At 41.8% G+C, this 17,044-nt stretch overlaps 1 protein-coding gene across 1 annotated transcript in view; it reads left to right on the forward strand.

Moving 5' to 3' along the window:
- Positions 1–4,185: 4,185 nt before the first annotated feature.
- The window catches only part of LOC134603453 (septin-4-like), a 68,189-nt gene continuing 55,330 nt past the window's right edge, over positions 4,186–17,044 (forward strand). The window contains exon 1 of the mRNA XM_063449466.1: positions 4,186–4,504. Within this exon, the coding sequence (XP_063305536.1) occupies positions 4,502–4,504 (3 nt within the window). The 5' untranslated portion in view covers positions 4,186–4,501. The remainder of the gene's footprint in view (positions 4,505–17,044) is intronic.

Here is a 17,044-nt window from a genome sequence, read left to right on the forward strand (position 1 = left end):
TGTGGGACACTACTTTACCCAACCTGGCCACTCAATGAAGGACCAAAAACGTTTGAAGCCAGAATGATCAAGATGTTTAACAGCAAGAATAGAGGACTAAATACTGATTTGGGTTTCCTGTACCTCTACCAAAACTTTACATGAACACTCCCCCATGTGTTCATGTGTTTATGTGTGTGCGTTTACATATATATGTTTGTGTGTGTGTGTGTGTATGTATAAAGTGTGTATATACATGCATGCATGTATCTATATGTGAATAGGTGTATGTATACATATAAATATATGGGTCTACGTATTTGTAGGCACATTGGTATATATGTAGGTACATGTATTGGTGCTTGTGTGTGGATGTATGTGTAGGTGTGCATGTACATATATTTGGGCATTTGGTTGTATTTATATGTATATTGTTGTATGTACTTGTGTATATGTATATGTACATGTGTGTGAGTGTGTGCGTGTGTCTGTGTATGCTGGATATAAGCCTTCATGCATATCCTGTAACTCTTGGATGGGAATTCATGCATTCTTAATATAAGTATTTTTTTTTCACTCCCCCCTTCCAGCACCATCTTCTGCACTGTTTGCTTGTTGTTGTTGTTGTTTTCTCTCTCTCTCTCCCTCCCCCCTCACTCTGTGATCTTCACAAAAGATATTTACGACCCTCTGCAAGAATGTTGTCTATTTTCTATTTTCAAACCTGTGTCTTATCTGCACTCATGTCCCTTTAATCCCTGTATCACAACTCAACTTTGAATTCTATGTGTCCTCTTGCTCAGAAATGTTTTAGACTTGAGAAAGGGAGGTTCTCCAGAAAGCTTGTCACTACAAATTTTATCTGTTTGTGTGTCTGTTATTGAGTGTGCGTCTGCTAGTGAGTGTCAGTGTGTGTGTGTGTGTTAGTTTGTGTTCAGTGAGTGTGTGTGTTACTGTGTGTGTCTGTTACTGAGTGTGTTAGTTTGTGTGTGTCTGTTAGTGAGTGGGTTAAGAGACACAGAAGGTTAACAGCCTTTAAATGGTGGGGTGAGAGACACAATAGGGGGAAAAGTTGGGGTAAGATACAAGATATAAATAAGAGTTAATGGACCATAAAAAGGGATATAGATGCCAAGGAAGGAATAAGAATGACAAAAGTGGAATACAATCATCAGAGAGGGGAACAAACACAAAAAGTGTAAGATGCCGTACAGCAGGGTGCCCAAAAGGGAGATCCCCAGATGTTGTAGAACTACAACTGCCATGATGCTTTGCGTGCCTTTAGAATGACAAAGCATCATGGAAGCTGTCGTTCTACATCTGGGGATCTACCTTTTGGGCACCGTTGCAGTGAGACAAAAGCAAAAAGTAAGTTAAGAGACACACAGGGAGAGTAAAAAACGGGTCACAAGAGTATTCTGAGAACGGACAGCAGCTGAAATAGCCTGCCCTTCGGTGGGTCCCCGCTCAGAACTCAAGCTGGTTTTAGCTCATCTTGTGCCATTACAGAGAGAACATATCTGAAGCATATCAGACTGGTCCCACCCATACGGGCAGTCCAGATCCGAAATGCCAGCAAGTTCTCTCTGCACGAGAGACACAGCAACCCCAGACGATCATTTCAGCCTTGTTAGGCATCATCAGTGAGGCATAGCTGATATCTCTCTAGGCACCGTGAGCAAGGGGTCCACGTCTGGATTACCCTTTAAACCTATGGAGAGTAAAAAACGGGTCGCAAGAGTATTCTGAGAACAGACAGCAGCTGAAATAGCCTGCCCTTTGGTGGGTCCCCGCTCAGAACTCAAGCTGGTTTTAGCTCATCTTGTGCCATTACAGAGAGAACATATCTGAAGCATATCAGACTGGCCCCACCCATACGGGCAGTCCAGATCCGAAATGCCAGCAAGTTCTCTCTGCATGAGAGATACAGCAACCCCAGACGATCGTTTCAGCCTTGTTAGGCATCATCAGTGAGGCATAGCTGATATCTCTATAGGCACCGTGAGCAAGGGGTCCACGTCTGGATTACCCTTTAAACTTATGGAAAGTAAAAAACGGGTCGCAAGAGTATTCTGAGAACAGACAGCAGCTGAAATAGCCTGCCCTTCGGTGGGTCCCCGCTCAGAACTCAAGCTGGTTTTAGCTCATCTTGTGCCATTACAGAGAGAACATATCTGAAGCCTATCAGACTGGTCCCACCCATACGGGCAGTCCAGATCCGAAATGCCAGCAAGTTCTCTCTGCACGAGAGATACAGCAACCCCAGACGATCGTTTCAGCCTTGTTAGGCATCATCAGTGAGACACACAGGCTTACAAAGGTGAAGACTAAGTTTGGAGGGCGGTAACAAGCATCATCGCCGGTGTAGCCAAAGATCCTTGCACTGGCCCTGCTTGGCTGTACTGTAAGGTACACAATGTAACACAGAGGGTTTATCCATTAAATAATTAGTTGCAACCAAATTAAAAGCCCATTTGAAAAAAAATTGTGCAAAACAGCTGATTTGTAAAAATTCTCCAACAGTTTGGTCACAGCTTGGCTATTTTATTCAGAATTTTAAACTTGTTTTAGAATTCAATTCACCACAATTTACTGTTTAGCAATAAGTCCTATGATTTTTCACACTTCCCTTTTAAACTCTTTCTCAGAGAGGAATACCGTAGGATTGCCAGAACCCTTAATTAGAGTTGCCTATATAAAGATCCCCAGGGAAGATCAGATTTATAGAAATACTTTGGGTCCTCTATATTTACTGGTGACATGTTATGGAGATGGCACAATATTGTGGTGCTCAACTGATGACCATTACAATAAAACACAGAAAAATGGAGATCTTCTTCATGCGAACCACCGATACTCAACACCTCCACACTAGGTTATGAGGAATGATCTCTCCTCCCTCCTACATTAGAAATATATCGCATTACACTATACTAATAATTATCTCACATTACACTGGCCTTTTCTGTAACAAAAGGTCAGCATGTACTTCACATTTGACAAGAATATTTTGCTCATGTGGTTTTGTTTTTTTTAGTTTAAAAAAAATCTAAAAACTAAAGTTGCGCCATGTGGAAAATGTGACATAATTTCATTACACTTTGCTGGTGAACGAGGTCAGTGGTTAGTGTTCCAACTGCCTTTATCTTTGACTGATTGTTACACGGCAGGGTCAGCTCATCGTACTAAAATAAATATGATTCCATCGGTTATCAATAAAAATACCCCAGCATGTACTTGGAAACTAATGATTATTGTACTCTTCCTGATTCCATAAATTGATATTATATGCATAAACATTGGCAAGAATCGACCAAAGAATAAACAGATGCTGCTTGCTTGATAAGCCCCAAAACCCCCCCAAAAAACTACGGAAAGCAAGAATGTGCCATTGATGCCAGTGGTTTGCATGTCTACCAAAATTTTAAGAACTTGCCAGTCTCACAAAACTAGTGAGACTGGCAAGTTAGACTGATTTGCAAGCCCCAGTGCTCATGTTTATTGCCAATTGGCTTTTGGATGAACTAGGAAAATGTAAGAAAATACTTGCGTTAGGGATTGCTGTAGAAATTGCCACGCGTGTACAGGTATGCTGCACATTGATCTTACAAACGTGGTTTAAAGCCTTCAATCAAATTTCTTTTACGTGTCTTATGAGATACAGGACACAGGGAAATATCTATGGGTACAGAAGATTTGGGGGATGCACAAAGGTATACATTTAAACTTTGCTGTCACATGTTGAGGATTAACTATCAGACATTATTTTAGTGAACGTGAAATTGTGCTTCTTTAGCAACCAGAAACATATTAGCGCTGTTACGTATTAGACTGGTTTTACTAAAACTAGGGTTAGGTTAACACGAACAATGGCCTCCAATTTAAAGGTACACTATACCTTAACCACTACAGCTTAAAGTAATGCTTCTGGTATATATAGTCTGTCCCTGCAGGCTTTTCAATATAAAACACTGACTTTTTTTTTAATGATCTAGAAAATAAAATCCCCAAATCCTTGTAGGAAACTGATAAAATCCTGGATTTAAATTCTATTGGAGCATTAGTTCTATGCTATGTGAGAAATTGACACTAAGATCCAGAACAGGATTTAGATCCTGCTCAGCAAGGGATGATCTGCATTAGCATGAGAGGAAGAAACTCAAGAATGATAGCAGCTGCTACTGACCTAGAGCCAAAGGACTCAGCAATAATATGAGCAAGTGCCATCCTCCCCTACCCCCAGTTAATCAGCACCAGCCTAACCTCACATACAGGCATGGGAAGACAGGACTCAGTTCTACATTGATGCAGTGAGTGTTGGAGGGAGGTCCCTTGCTCTGCTTATGAAGTATTTTACAGAGCTGCACCTCCTTCTCTGAACTATGTTTGGGAGACAGGATGCAGGACATGGTGAGACTGGCACAGGAACAGGTCCTGAATACTGAGAGAGGGCTCATACTGAACCTGGCAGGAGCAGAGAGGTAAAGGACCACAGAGAGGGGAAACCCTCACACTGCAGCAAATGGTAAGGATATTGACTGTGCTGTTAGCCCTGTTACAGAGCATGGGAAGGTTACTGAGAGGGATGCAGTGTGGGATACAGGATGGTGCATGGAACACACTGATAATGGGCTCTAAGAAGACAACTTGGGCAGTGCTGGTGTGGGTGTAATGGCACAGATCAGACTAAAACAAAAACAGGATGGAACAGTGCCAGGGATGTGAGAAACTCTGGTTTATTATGTGTTTTATTAAGGGATTAAATAAATAAAAACATTAATTATTATTATTATTATTATTATTATTATTATGTTAACACATTGTATATATGTAGTTTCATGATTTAAATTCAGATTTACTGTTATATAAATAATAGAGCAGAAATGGTCAGTTTACCATTTACATCTGAGTTCAGGTTCTGCAAAATGAACAGTGCTGTTCTGAGCATTTAAAATGGGTTTGGGTCATCCTATAGCTATTGAGACCTCTAATAATAATAATTTGTAGAAGTAAAAAAAACTCCCCTTGTGAGAAGACGTAAGTTTTAGCAAATCTTTGAGTCAGTTTAGTAAAACTTGTGACTACAGAAAGATTTATTTATGAAATACAGTGATTGTGGTGATTGTCAGCTCTTCTTGCAATTCTCTGCAGTATACAGAGAGGCTATAATTTAAACTGTAGTTAGAAGCCTGCATTGACTCGTAGCTCATGTCTCATGTTTCTGTCAGATTGCATGTTGGCATCTCTGGGATCAAATTCTAAAAGAACATAATATTAAAATGACTTGGCCATACTTGGCATTGGCTGAACACAATGTTTATATTTTAGTTTGCATTTATACTGAGTGTATTGATGGGTTGCGGTGGCATACATTTCAAATGGGAAAATCCATTGTATTTTTTTATTAAAGTTTTTACTTAGTTGATCAAATAGATATCACACATGGACATGCATAAATACAAGCAATCCATTCATTTAAAATACTAAAGTAATCCTAATCTAGCACATCACTCTTGCCAGGAAGTTCCCGGACCAGTTAAAGGAACACCATAGTGCTAGGAATACAAAGCTGTATTCTTCACACTGTAGTGTCCATTTGACCCATCCGCCTTGCTCTCCCACCCACTCCACACCACCACCACTGCAGTTAAAGATTAAAAAAAAACATCCCCGCCTCCTCCAACATCGTTGCGAGCAAGAACTTAGCGTGCATGGTGAGAACTGCACACACATTAGGCCTTCCCCATAGGAAAGCATTGACTCAATGCTTTCCTATTGGGATTTTGAAGTCGCTGGATGTCCTCATGCAAAGCGTGAGGATGTCCAGCATTGTTTCTTGAAATTAAACTCCGTCAAACAGCAGGAAGTGATTCTATTGATTGTCATGTAGACAGACACTGGTAGACAGCCACTAGAGGCAGTCTTAACACTGCAATGTAAGTAATGTTTTACATTGCAGTGTAAAAGGGGACAGGGACACTGCATCCAAATCACTTCAATGAGATGATGTTGTCTGGGTGCCTATATCGTCCTTTTAATGCAAAGACATGGGGTAAATGTAACTTCCACCTGCCCGAGATACAGAGTATTGCAGGCATCGCAGGTAAGAATTAAAGGGACACTATAGTCACCTGAACAACTTTATCTTAATGAAGCAGTTTTGGTGTATAGAACATGCCCCTGCAGCCTCACTGCTCAATCCTCTGCCATTTAGGGTTTAAATCCCTTTGCTTATGAACCCTAGTCACACCTCCCTGCATGTGACTTGCACAGCCTTCCATAAACACTTCCTGTAAAGAGAGCCCTATTTAGGCTTTTATTGCAAGTTCTGTTTAATTAAAATGCTCTTATTCCCTGCTATGTTAATAGCTTGCTAGACCCTGCAAGAGCCTCCTGTATGTGATTAAAGTTAAATTTAGAGATTGAGATACAATTATTTAAGGTAAATTACATCTGTTTGAAAGTGAAACCAGTTTTTCCATGCAGGCTCTGTCAATCATAGCCAGGGGAGGTGTGGCTAGGGCTGCATAAACAGAAACAAAGTGATTTAACTCCTAAATGACAGTGAATTGAGCAGTGAAATTGCAGGGGAATGATCTGTACACTAAAACTGCTTTATTTAGCTAAAGTAATTTAGGTGACTATAGTGTTCCTTTAACCCCTTAAGGACACATGACGTGTGACATGTCATGATTCCCTTTTATTCCAGAAGTTTGGTCCTTAAGGGGTTAAGCAACATTTGAGTAGAGCATTACTTAAGTTTGAATTGTCATGTATTCAAAGTGAATTTCATATTTAAAGGACAACTGTCATCAAATTTTCACATTTAGATTTTTAAAAGTTTATTATAGTAAAATAAACTTGTTTCTATTTCTAAGGATGTATGTTGATTTATTCTTTTAGAAAATGTCACTTTTTTCTATCTAGCTGAGCAGCCATGTTGGGTCTGATTCTGCTCAACCTAACGTGCCTGTTCCTGCAGTTTCACACAAAGCGATCACAGCAGCAGGCAATCTAGGTTGGTCAGAAAACAGTAGACGAGTCGGACTCAGTATGACAGCTCAGGAAAATAACAAAGTGAAATTTGTCCCCAGAATATCAATATACGTAATTTTTAAAATAGAAACATAGAAACATAGAATGTGACGGCAGATAAGAACCATTCGGCCCATCTAGTCTGCCCAGTTTTCTAAATACTTTCATTAGTCCCTGGCCTTATCTTATAGTTAGGATAGCCTTATGCCTATCCCACGCATGCTTAAACTCCCTTACTGTGTTAACCTCTACCACTTCAGCTGGGAGGCTATCCCATGCATCCACTACCCTCTCAGTAAAGTAATACTTCCTGATATTATTTTTAAACCTTTGCCCCTCTAAGTTAAGACTATGTCCTCTTGTTGTGGTAGTTTTTCTTCTATTAAATATAGTCTCCTCCTTCACTGTGTTGATTCCCTTTATGTATTTAAATGTTTCTATTATATCCCCCCGTCTCGTCTTTCCTCCAAGCTATACATGTTACGATCCTTTAACCTTTCCTGGTAAGTTTTATCCTGCAATCCATGAACCAGTTTAGTAGCCCTTCTCTGAACTCTCTCTAAAGTATCAATATCCTTCTGGAGATACGGTCTCCAGTACTGCGTACAATACTCCAAGCGAGGTCTCACCAGTGTTCTGTACAATGGCATGAGCATTTATACTGCTAATGCCTCTCCCTATACAACCAAGCATTCTGCTAGCAGTTCCTGCTGCTCTATTACATTGTCTGCCTACCTTTAGCATTAAGTTTCATTAAATGTAATGAACTTTGGGGAAAAAAAGTGAACGCTTCATGAGTTTTGTCTGTGGCGGCCAAAACCGTCTAATTGGAAGCATAGCTGAATTATTTTAGTTTGGTTACTTTGGCCTTTATATCTGAAATCCACTTTGAATTCCCAACAATTCTCTCTTTAGTTAATAACTCCTAGTAGGGTCAAAGGTTAGCTATAAGTCTGGAAACAACTTTAAAGGGACACTATAGTCACCCAGACCACTTCAGCTCAATGAAGTGGTCTGGGTGCAATGTCCCTCAGGTTTTAACCCTTCAGATGCAAACATAGCAGTTTCAGAGAAACTGCTATGTTTACATTTGGGGTTAAGCCAGCCTCTAGTGGCTGTCTTCCGGGGAGGCCACAACATCTGGAGTGCAGAAGGTTGCCTATGCCTGGGTTAAAGAGTAAATACTGCATTAAAGGTCTAATTTCCAGGCGCCCATAAACTGTAATAATAATTTAAAGTCATCTATTTGGGGCTTCAAAATTCAGCATTCAAAATCTAAAATCGTTCCTTCACAGAAAGTTTCCAGAGCAAGGTCTTTATGTAGCACTCGCCTCACATGTAATCAACATGTCTTATTTAAAAACATACATTGTTTTGGATCTTGAACGTATTTCTCGAATGCATCAACCACGTGTGAGTACTACGCTAGCACTGTCTGCATGGTCGGAATGTTCGTTCACACCGCAAGTGTGTCTAATGATGCATTCACACTGTGCTGCTTGAGGACAGTTCCCAGTTGCCCCTGGATGTGGGATACCAGGAGAAAAAAAACTGCGATGGTGAAACAGGTCTCTGAAATCAGGACTGTCTTGCCAAAATCAGGATTGTTATGAGAATATTTATCGAAGTAGAGAATGTTAAAAAAGATCTGAAAGCAGAACTTGGAAGGTGACATGTCCATCGCATGATCGCTCCAGTGGGAGAGGGGGTAAATAGGTATATTTCCCAAACCTATAGAACCGCTCTCTCCTCAGCCATCGTCATATTCAGCTTGGTCTTCACATCCTGATAGCTTCAGATTTCAAATTCGGTGATTGTTCTGAACCCTTTTTTTTTTTTTTTACTTATTTTGATATTGTTTCAATAAAACTACATAAGGACTTTTCATAATGCCTTAAAATGCACAAGCTATAATAGAAGGATTTACAGCTACAGCTTATTGTATTTGTTCTGGTGAGTATACTCATTCCCTTCAGGCTTTTTGCAGTAAACACTGTCTTTTCAGACAAAATGCAGTGTTAACATTACAGCCTAGGGATAACTCTAATGGCCACTCCTCAGATGGCTACTAGAGGTGCTTCATGGGGCAGTGCTGCACACTGTGCAGTACTGCCATTCAGTGTCTCCACCCTCTACATGGAGACACATAACTTTCCTCATAGAGATACATCTCTGCTGATAGGCCAGACTGTGTGTGGCTTGTGTTGTCACTGCCCCTGATCCACCTCCTTGACAGTCTCAGCCAATCCTATGGGGAAGCATTGTGGTTGGCTAAGAGAATCACAACTGATGATGTCAGCCAAGCAGGCAGATCAGGGACAGAGCTAGCAGCAGCTGCAGACTTGAAAAAAGTAAGATTTTACTATATTTAGAGAGGGTAAGGGGGGTCAGGGGTTAGATGGTGATTTTAACACTATAGGGTCAGGTATACATGTTTGTGTTCCTGACCCTATAGTGTTCCTTTAATGTAGTTGTCCTGTTGTGTATAGCCTGTCAATGCAGGCTTTAAGAGAAAAGGCAGTGTTTACATTGCTGCCTAGGGACACCTCTAGTGGCAGTCACTCAAGGTGCTTTCCGGATCTATGCAGCAATTAAATTCAGCATCTCCAAACTCTGCATGGAGGCACTGAACTTTCCACATAAAGATGCATTGAGTAAAAAAAAAACATAAAATGAGCGATACATCCCACATGTGTTGCCCCTTTAAGATGTTTCAGAACTCTTCATTGAGAGAAAGAGACAGTTTGTGCAGGTTTGATTGTGCAGGCAAATTATGTAACTGCACTGAAATGCTCCTTAGCTGTTTTATGTTAAACCCATTGCAATGCTTTATTTCCCATAAACAATCAAAAACCAAAAACAATTTTTTTTTTTACGAGAAAGCAATCAGTACAGGCTTTTAAGACTTTGTATAATCTGTTTCATTGAAATACTTAACGGACGGTTTCACACATAAGAAGAATTTGTGATCGATCTCAGTTCTACATGCATTGCAGCAGTGGTAGCTGTGCTTGTTCCGTTGCTGCAGAGAATACTGCAGCATTTTGCATCCAGACGTAGATTCCAGGAGCATGGCATTTTTATATGCAATGAGGAAAACCTCTAACTGCTAGGGCGCAGAGAAACAAACTGATACTTAAACAGAGATCCTGAACAAGTCAGGTAAATGGGAATACAGTGTTACATGGGCATTCTCAGTACCATAACCACTACATCACTGCATACTTTATTACCCTAAACTGTCACTGGTCCATGACTCCCTTGTACTTGTTTAACTGCAGCATTAATGCTGCAGTATTCTGGGTTTGGCTTTAAATTCTGGAAGGTTAAATCACTGATACAGGTAAAGAAAATCCTCAAACAGCGAGGTCGAACAAGAGAAAACAATCACTGACAATTGAGAAAGGCTACATACACATCACGTAATATTATTGTTATTATTCACAAAGCACCAACAAATTCTGTAGCGCTGTACAATATACCACAACATTGCAGATATTTATAGAAATATTAGTATTATAGTTGCAGCATTACAAATAAAATACTGGATTTTAGATACAAAAAAATAAAAACTATTAAAATAACTCAGTAACAATACATTTGTTAAGACAAATCTATTGCATGCAAGTCAAGAAAATATAAAAAAAGTCACATCCGTGAGGTTCCCAGTAAATGCATTGACATGTCAGACACGTGGTATCGGCATAATGTCATGCATTGTTGCAGAAGTGGGTGCATGACATGGGTGTACATTTAGTCATCACAGGTGGAAGTGACATATGTCCACACACTTGCTGAGAGTTACTGGGACTTGTAGCTATGGCAACTGAAACCTCGTAGTACACAAAGAGGATTATGGGATTTTCTGTGTCTGTACTGCTCATTTGCATTGGGTATTTAGATACATTACAGTCTTTACTGATAACGCATGCATGCTTAGAATAAAATATAGTGTTGCAGTTGAGTTAACAGTCCAGACTGCAGGAGACTAGGTAGACAATGTATCTCAAAAAAAATTTTAAAAAGAAAAAAGAGACAAAGAAACCTATTAATGACATTCCAGCACTTGCGGCAAATTCCCAATATGTGTATCTTGCTGCAATTAGTTTTCTTCAGACTAGGCAGATACAGAGCTTCACTCAACCAATCCGAACCTTTGCTTTGCTTTTAAAGGGAGCTGAGTATATCCCATAAACCTTTACTTCGGAGTCTGGGAGACATTTATGGGATTATGTCATTTACCATTTAGTAGCAGTTCCGTTCATTATAAAACATGAAATAAACTGCCACCCAAGCTGCTGGCAGCTACCACTTTTGTACGTTTACTAATAGCTTCCTTCATGGTTTCATAAATGGAGGTGTTGATGCATCATGCAGCTGCAGCTCTGATATAAGAGACAGCCAATTGCATGGCGTTAAAGCAGAGATATCCGGAAACCTGGCATTGCTGCATGAATTCAAACACTTTATAGTCAATAAAGGTAAGCAGACCACCCAGCAGTCCTGGATCCAACAAGGCAGTCCTGATACGGAACCCCTACCCCACTGTGTCTGATTTGTTGTTGCAGTGTGCAGAAAACAAACAAAAACAAATATTATATCCCGCCCATGTGACTTGCAATCCGTTCCTCCCTTTGTCTTTTTTTTTTTTTTTTTTTATTCTTTATTTTTCCGTGCATGAGTTTATCATAACAATCATTCATGTCTTGCCCCAACAGCAGTGACATGTTTTAGAGGAAACAAAGCATAACAGTTGTGGCATTGAAAATGAGTCCCCTTTTTTTTTATATACAGTAGAAACATCTGTAAAAGGCAAGGTAATGTTCAGTGGTGCAGTATATGATTAAACATAGGCTATGCTGGCTGACTATTTGAGAGTAAGTTTTAGGAATAGAACTAATTAGTAATTTGCACGTTTGACATATTATTTAGGAGATAGGCTTAACAGCTGACTGAGTGCTATATATGATTCACGAACATGCGGTTACTAAGAAGGACGAGTGTAGCTTTTATGCTAGGGCTAGTTAGGTCATTGTAGAGACGGTGAGGGGAATAAAGCTACGCTTTGCATCCCTAAAGCTCTTCTCTGCATCTTCAAAGCTACATTCTGCATCTTCAAAGCTGTACTGTGTCTTTAAAGTAAACGCAAGTTGATAGGGTGCTTAAGTATATGTTGTCGGGCTTTATTTCCACTGGTCATAAGCAGAGGAAAAAAAAAACCAACACTATAAAGAGTAAACTTGAGAACATATCATGCATAAAGAAAGTAGTGATACTGCATAAAAAACAGGTATTATAAACATGTATAGTGGAGTCTCTAGCTTAGTAGGGACTTTACTGATCAATGATCTGTGTCCAGTCAGCCAATTCCCAAGTCCGGGAAACAGAAACCTTGAAAGTGGGGGTTCAGTAAGGCGATCCTGACTTCCCTGGGTGTGAGTCCCTCTCCGGCTTGTTTTCTCTTCTTGTTCTTCTGTGCTGTGGCGTGGTGTTCTGCTGTAGCCTCGGATTGCAACCAAGTGACTTGCTGGCCTGAGACGACATGTTCGGGTGCGTTGCTGGGACTGTGGGGTTGCCCGGCGGTCTCATACCTGCGTGAGTGGGAGTGGGTGCATGCGCCCAGTTTGCTCGGGTCCTTTTTCAGCCGTCGCGGTTGTCGGCGCTTGTTTGGCAGGCCGGACACCCTGAAGGCTTGTAGCGGGATTCCGTAATGGCGGCGGCGTGTCGCAGGACGGATCCACGAGGCAACCACCTGAGCCGCTTGATGGTAGGACAAACCCCTGTCACGAAGAGTTTTGCAGAAGCTCAGGCAGAGTCGATTCAGGGTCTCCAGGGGGTGAGAGTGTGGGTGGCTGTCTGTGTTCCCTCTTTTTGGCTTTTGCTGGGCGGCCATTTTATATATGCTCCGACAACTCAGCTAGTTAGGGTGAGTTAACTTAAGTTTCTTGGTTCCAGGTACAGGCTAGGGTGGACCAGGATGACCCCCACCGGTCCGGGGGGGGGGGGGGGGGAGACAGGGCTCTATTACAGGCTTAGGAGGGCACTAGGTCGCGCAGAGCGGGTGATCGGCCGCCTCACCCGTCTGGCGATACTACTAGGCCTCACTCCCGGCACCTTCGGTGGACGCTCCGTGCACCCGTGGGCGGCAGACCCGGGGCACCTCGGCTGGCTCCTGAGGTAAGTACGATCAGGTTAGGCGTTTTTGCGGGTCCTGGCTGGCTGGAGTGCAATTATTCCGGCTCGGAAAGAAGATTGAGCTCGGAGCTCACACGAGGCACGTCCAACCGCCATGAAGCTCAGCCCCCCCCTTTGTCTTTTTGATATCCCTTCGCAAGTGACTTTCCATCTCTATCTCCAATGTATTTGTTCCATCTCTTTCCACATTGTTTACCCGTTCCATCTTCTCTATAATCCTCTTTTCCCCAATGTTTCCTGCTGCCACTTTTTCATGTCTTCCTCCTTCACTTCCTATATCTCCTTATCTCTACACATATGTCCCTTTCATCGTATCCTCCCATATGCTGTACATTTTGTGTATCTGCATGCTTCACCATGGGGACTATGATACTGTTATATTTGAAACCATTACATTGGTTCTTTTCGTTCACATTGTAAAATACTTCAAAATGTGATTACAAAATTGAATTCTTGAATTGAGTTTTTCAAATTGAGTTAAAAACCTGAACCTTAAACCGTTTGTGCATGGTATTGTTTTATTGAATTTACAGACAGGCTGGTTATTTCATGGATGCCCCAGGCTCCTAGCACCATATTACTGTAGTGGGAGTTACACTTCTGCATTAGTAATATTAAAGGGGAACTATAGTTCCAGGAAAACAAGCTTGATGTAGAAGGGGTTAAAAACCCCTTCTGTCACTTACCTGGGTCCAGCTCGGCGCTGGCTCAGGTCCCCCTTCCCTCCTTGCATCAAGATTTCCCCATAGGAGTTTTGGGTGATGCTGGACATCCCATTGCATAGCGTGAGGACATCCAGCATCAGTTGGGTGACCAAACGTTACCTAACAGCCCTAACGGCCCTCTAGTGGCTGCCTGGTTGACAGTTACCAGAGGTGGAGTTAATCCTTAAAGGTAATTATTGCAATTTGTTAAAAACTGCAATAATTACATTTGCAGGATTAAGGAACCTGGGACAGTGCACCCAGACCACTTCAATGAGCAGTGGTCAGGGTTTCTATAGTGTCCCTTTAATTGTGTCCAATTTTGGATTGCACTAATTGGCTAAGCAATAAGGGATCTACTATACAGTATCTTAGAGACATTTGCACAGTGCCAGTGCATCTAACACTGCAATATTAAATTCAGAGATGAATTTGTCTGGGTGCCTATAGTGTCCCTATAAGCTAGTACTAAATATGATGGCCTAATATACCAATTAATATGACTTAATGTACACAGTGGTCCCAACTAGTCCGAGACGTTACAGAGAAATATAGTCCTGCCACTCTTAGGACTAAAACAGTTAACTAGGTTAAATTGTGAAACATTGTTTTGGCATAAGATGTAACCTTGGCATATTTTAAAATTGGTTTTAATCAAACATCTGTGTATTCATCTTTATTCAAGGCAGCTTCTATGAAGATATGGTTACTAAAAAAAGCTACAAAATATGGAAAAATCGAGAACTTAACTCGATTCAATCACATTCCATTCATTTAATCAAATGACTTATGTGGCTGATTTAATGAAGTAATTTGTGACTTTGCAACAATTACATGTAGGCAGCAGCATGGCCTGTGATGTGACACAATTTTTATAATAGAGTTTCTATTCTCTGTATTTTAAAAGGCACGTCTTTTTGTACCCAGTAGTTTGAAAATGGAATAGAGTTTATAATATTTGTAATCAACAATTAAAAATGTGTTACGAGAAGTAGTTAAAGTAACACTCTAAGCAACATACACAGTGCAGCTCATTAAATTGGTTATAGTGCAAGGAATCTGTGAGCATTGGCCTTAGATTGGGTCAAACCAAATTTTGGAAGCAACGATAGGCTTGGTTTACCAGTCTAACCCACCTCCACTTTGTTGGCATAGCATTACAATCCTAAGGGTTAATGAAGATGTCCTCTTATGCTTCAGGAGGTATGCAGCAGAGGGACCAAGTTATAGATGTTGTGAGAGCCAACCCAAAATTGTGTGGAAGACACAGTCTCTTTGCACCATAGCCATGAAACTGGGCTATCGATATGGTTAGTTAAACAAATGTCTTACCTTCATGTTTAAATCCCTCCTTAACCTTGCTCCTGTTTACCTCTCCTCACAAATCTCCCGCTACATTTCAAATTGTCCTCTCCATTACCTTAACTCCACCTCTCGTATTCCCTACACCCATGCACCCCCTCAAGATTCTCCTAATTCTCGTCTTAGCCTCTTACCACTGGAACAAGCTACCTTCACACATACATTCTGCCATTTGTAACATCACACATCTTGATTCAAGTATTCTCAGTCAGGTGTAACCTAATTCCTTACTCATCCCTCACAGCTCTATATATCTGACAGTATCACCCTCAAATTATGCACTGATCCCCAGCAGAGTGGTCACAGCCCAGGCATCTTCCTGCCCCTAATATGCAATTCTTCCAAACAAATTCAAATTGATTCCGGGCATATGACCCAACTCAGATATAAGATATAAGCGTGCCGTTATTGGCAGATCCCGCTAGACTCGCCTGCCATACCTAAGTCGGCATTCGTCACCCCATTCGGGCTATACCAATTTCGGGTTATGCCCTTTGGGATGAAGAATGCTCCAGTCACCTTCCAATGGATGGCGGACCGACTTCTGGAGGGAATGCAGGACTTCGCATGTGCCTGCTTGGATGATATTGCTATCTATAGCGGCACATGGGAAGCCCACCTGACGCACTTGGTTACGGTATTTGGGAGGATACAGGAGGCAGGACTCATCCTAAAACCCGAGAAATGTCAGATGGGAATGGCGGAGGTTCAGTACTTAGGGCATAGAGATGGGTCCAGGAAACAACGCCCCGAACACGCCAAAATAGAAGCCATAGCCAACTGGCCAAAGCCCCGCACCAAGAAACAAGCTTTGGCATTCCTGGGCACTGCAGGGTACTATCGGAAATTTGTCCCCGACAATAGTGCCCTGGCCAAACCTCACCAACTTAACCAAGAAGGCCTTTCCCAAGCAAGTAGCGTGGTCCCCGGAGTGTGCAGCAGCCTTCCAGAAAAATCTCCTTAAGCGAGGCTCCAGTACTGGCGGCCCCAGACCCTACTAAAACTTTTCTCGTCCACACAGATGCCTCCGTGTTTGGGCTGGGAGCCATGGGGAGCCAAGTGGGGGAAGATGGAATGGAGCACCCGGTGGCATATATCAGTCGCAAGCTACTACCTCGAGAAGTCAGCTATGCCACCGTGGAGAAGGAGTGCCTAGCACTAGTATGGGCACTAAAGAAGCTCCAACCGTATCTTTATGGCCGTGCATTTACTCTACTAACTGACCATAATCCCCTCATTTGGCTCAACGGAATATCTGGAGACAATCCCTGGTTGCTTCGCTGGAGCTTAGCGTTGCAACCCTACAATTTTACACTTCAATACCGCCTGGGCAAGCAGAATGGCAATGCGGATGGTCTTTCCCGCCAAATAGACTTGGATATGTAACTGTGTTACCCGGTCATCCCCAAGTCAACCCGGCAGGATCTAGGCGGGTATGCCAACCCATGGAACTAAGTGGGAGTATTGTGAAGAAAATAGACTTATTTTCGGTATTTTCTTCTTAATTCATGAATTTCTGCAATATTTAGTTTATTTTGGATTTATTGGTTCAGTAGTTTAAAACTACCGACCACCCTCCTGGGTCATTAACTTCAAAAGAGAATAATCTATCAAGCGCTCTCTGGGTGGCTGCCGTTCATATAGCCGAATGCTATGTGGAACAGAAAACGGAGGCCATCTTGTTTGCACGAAAGGAGGCAGCCGGACATGGTCGTCGAGTGTCTGGAACTAAAATCGGACACTCGACTTCCCGAACCACCGCTGAAACA

Source organism: Pelobates fuscus, chromosome 1 (assembly GCF_036172605.1).
Source record: "Pelobates fuscus isolate aPelFus1 chromosome 1, aPelFus1.pri, whole genome shotgun sequence".
Taxonomy (NCBI): Eukaryota; Metazoa; Chordata; class Amphibia; order Anura; family Pelobatidae; genus Pelobates; species Pelobates fuscus.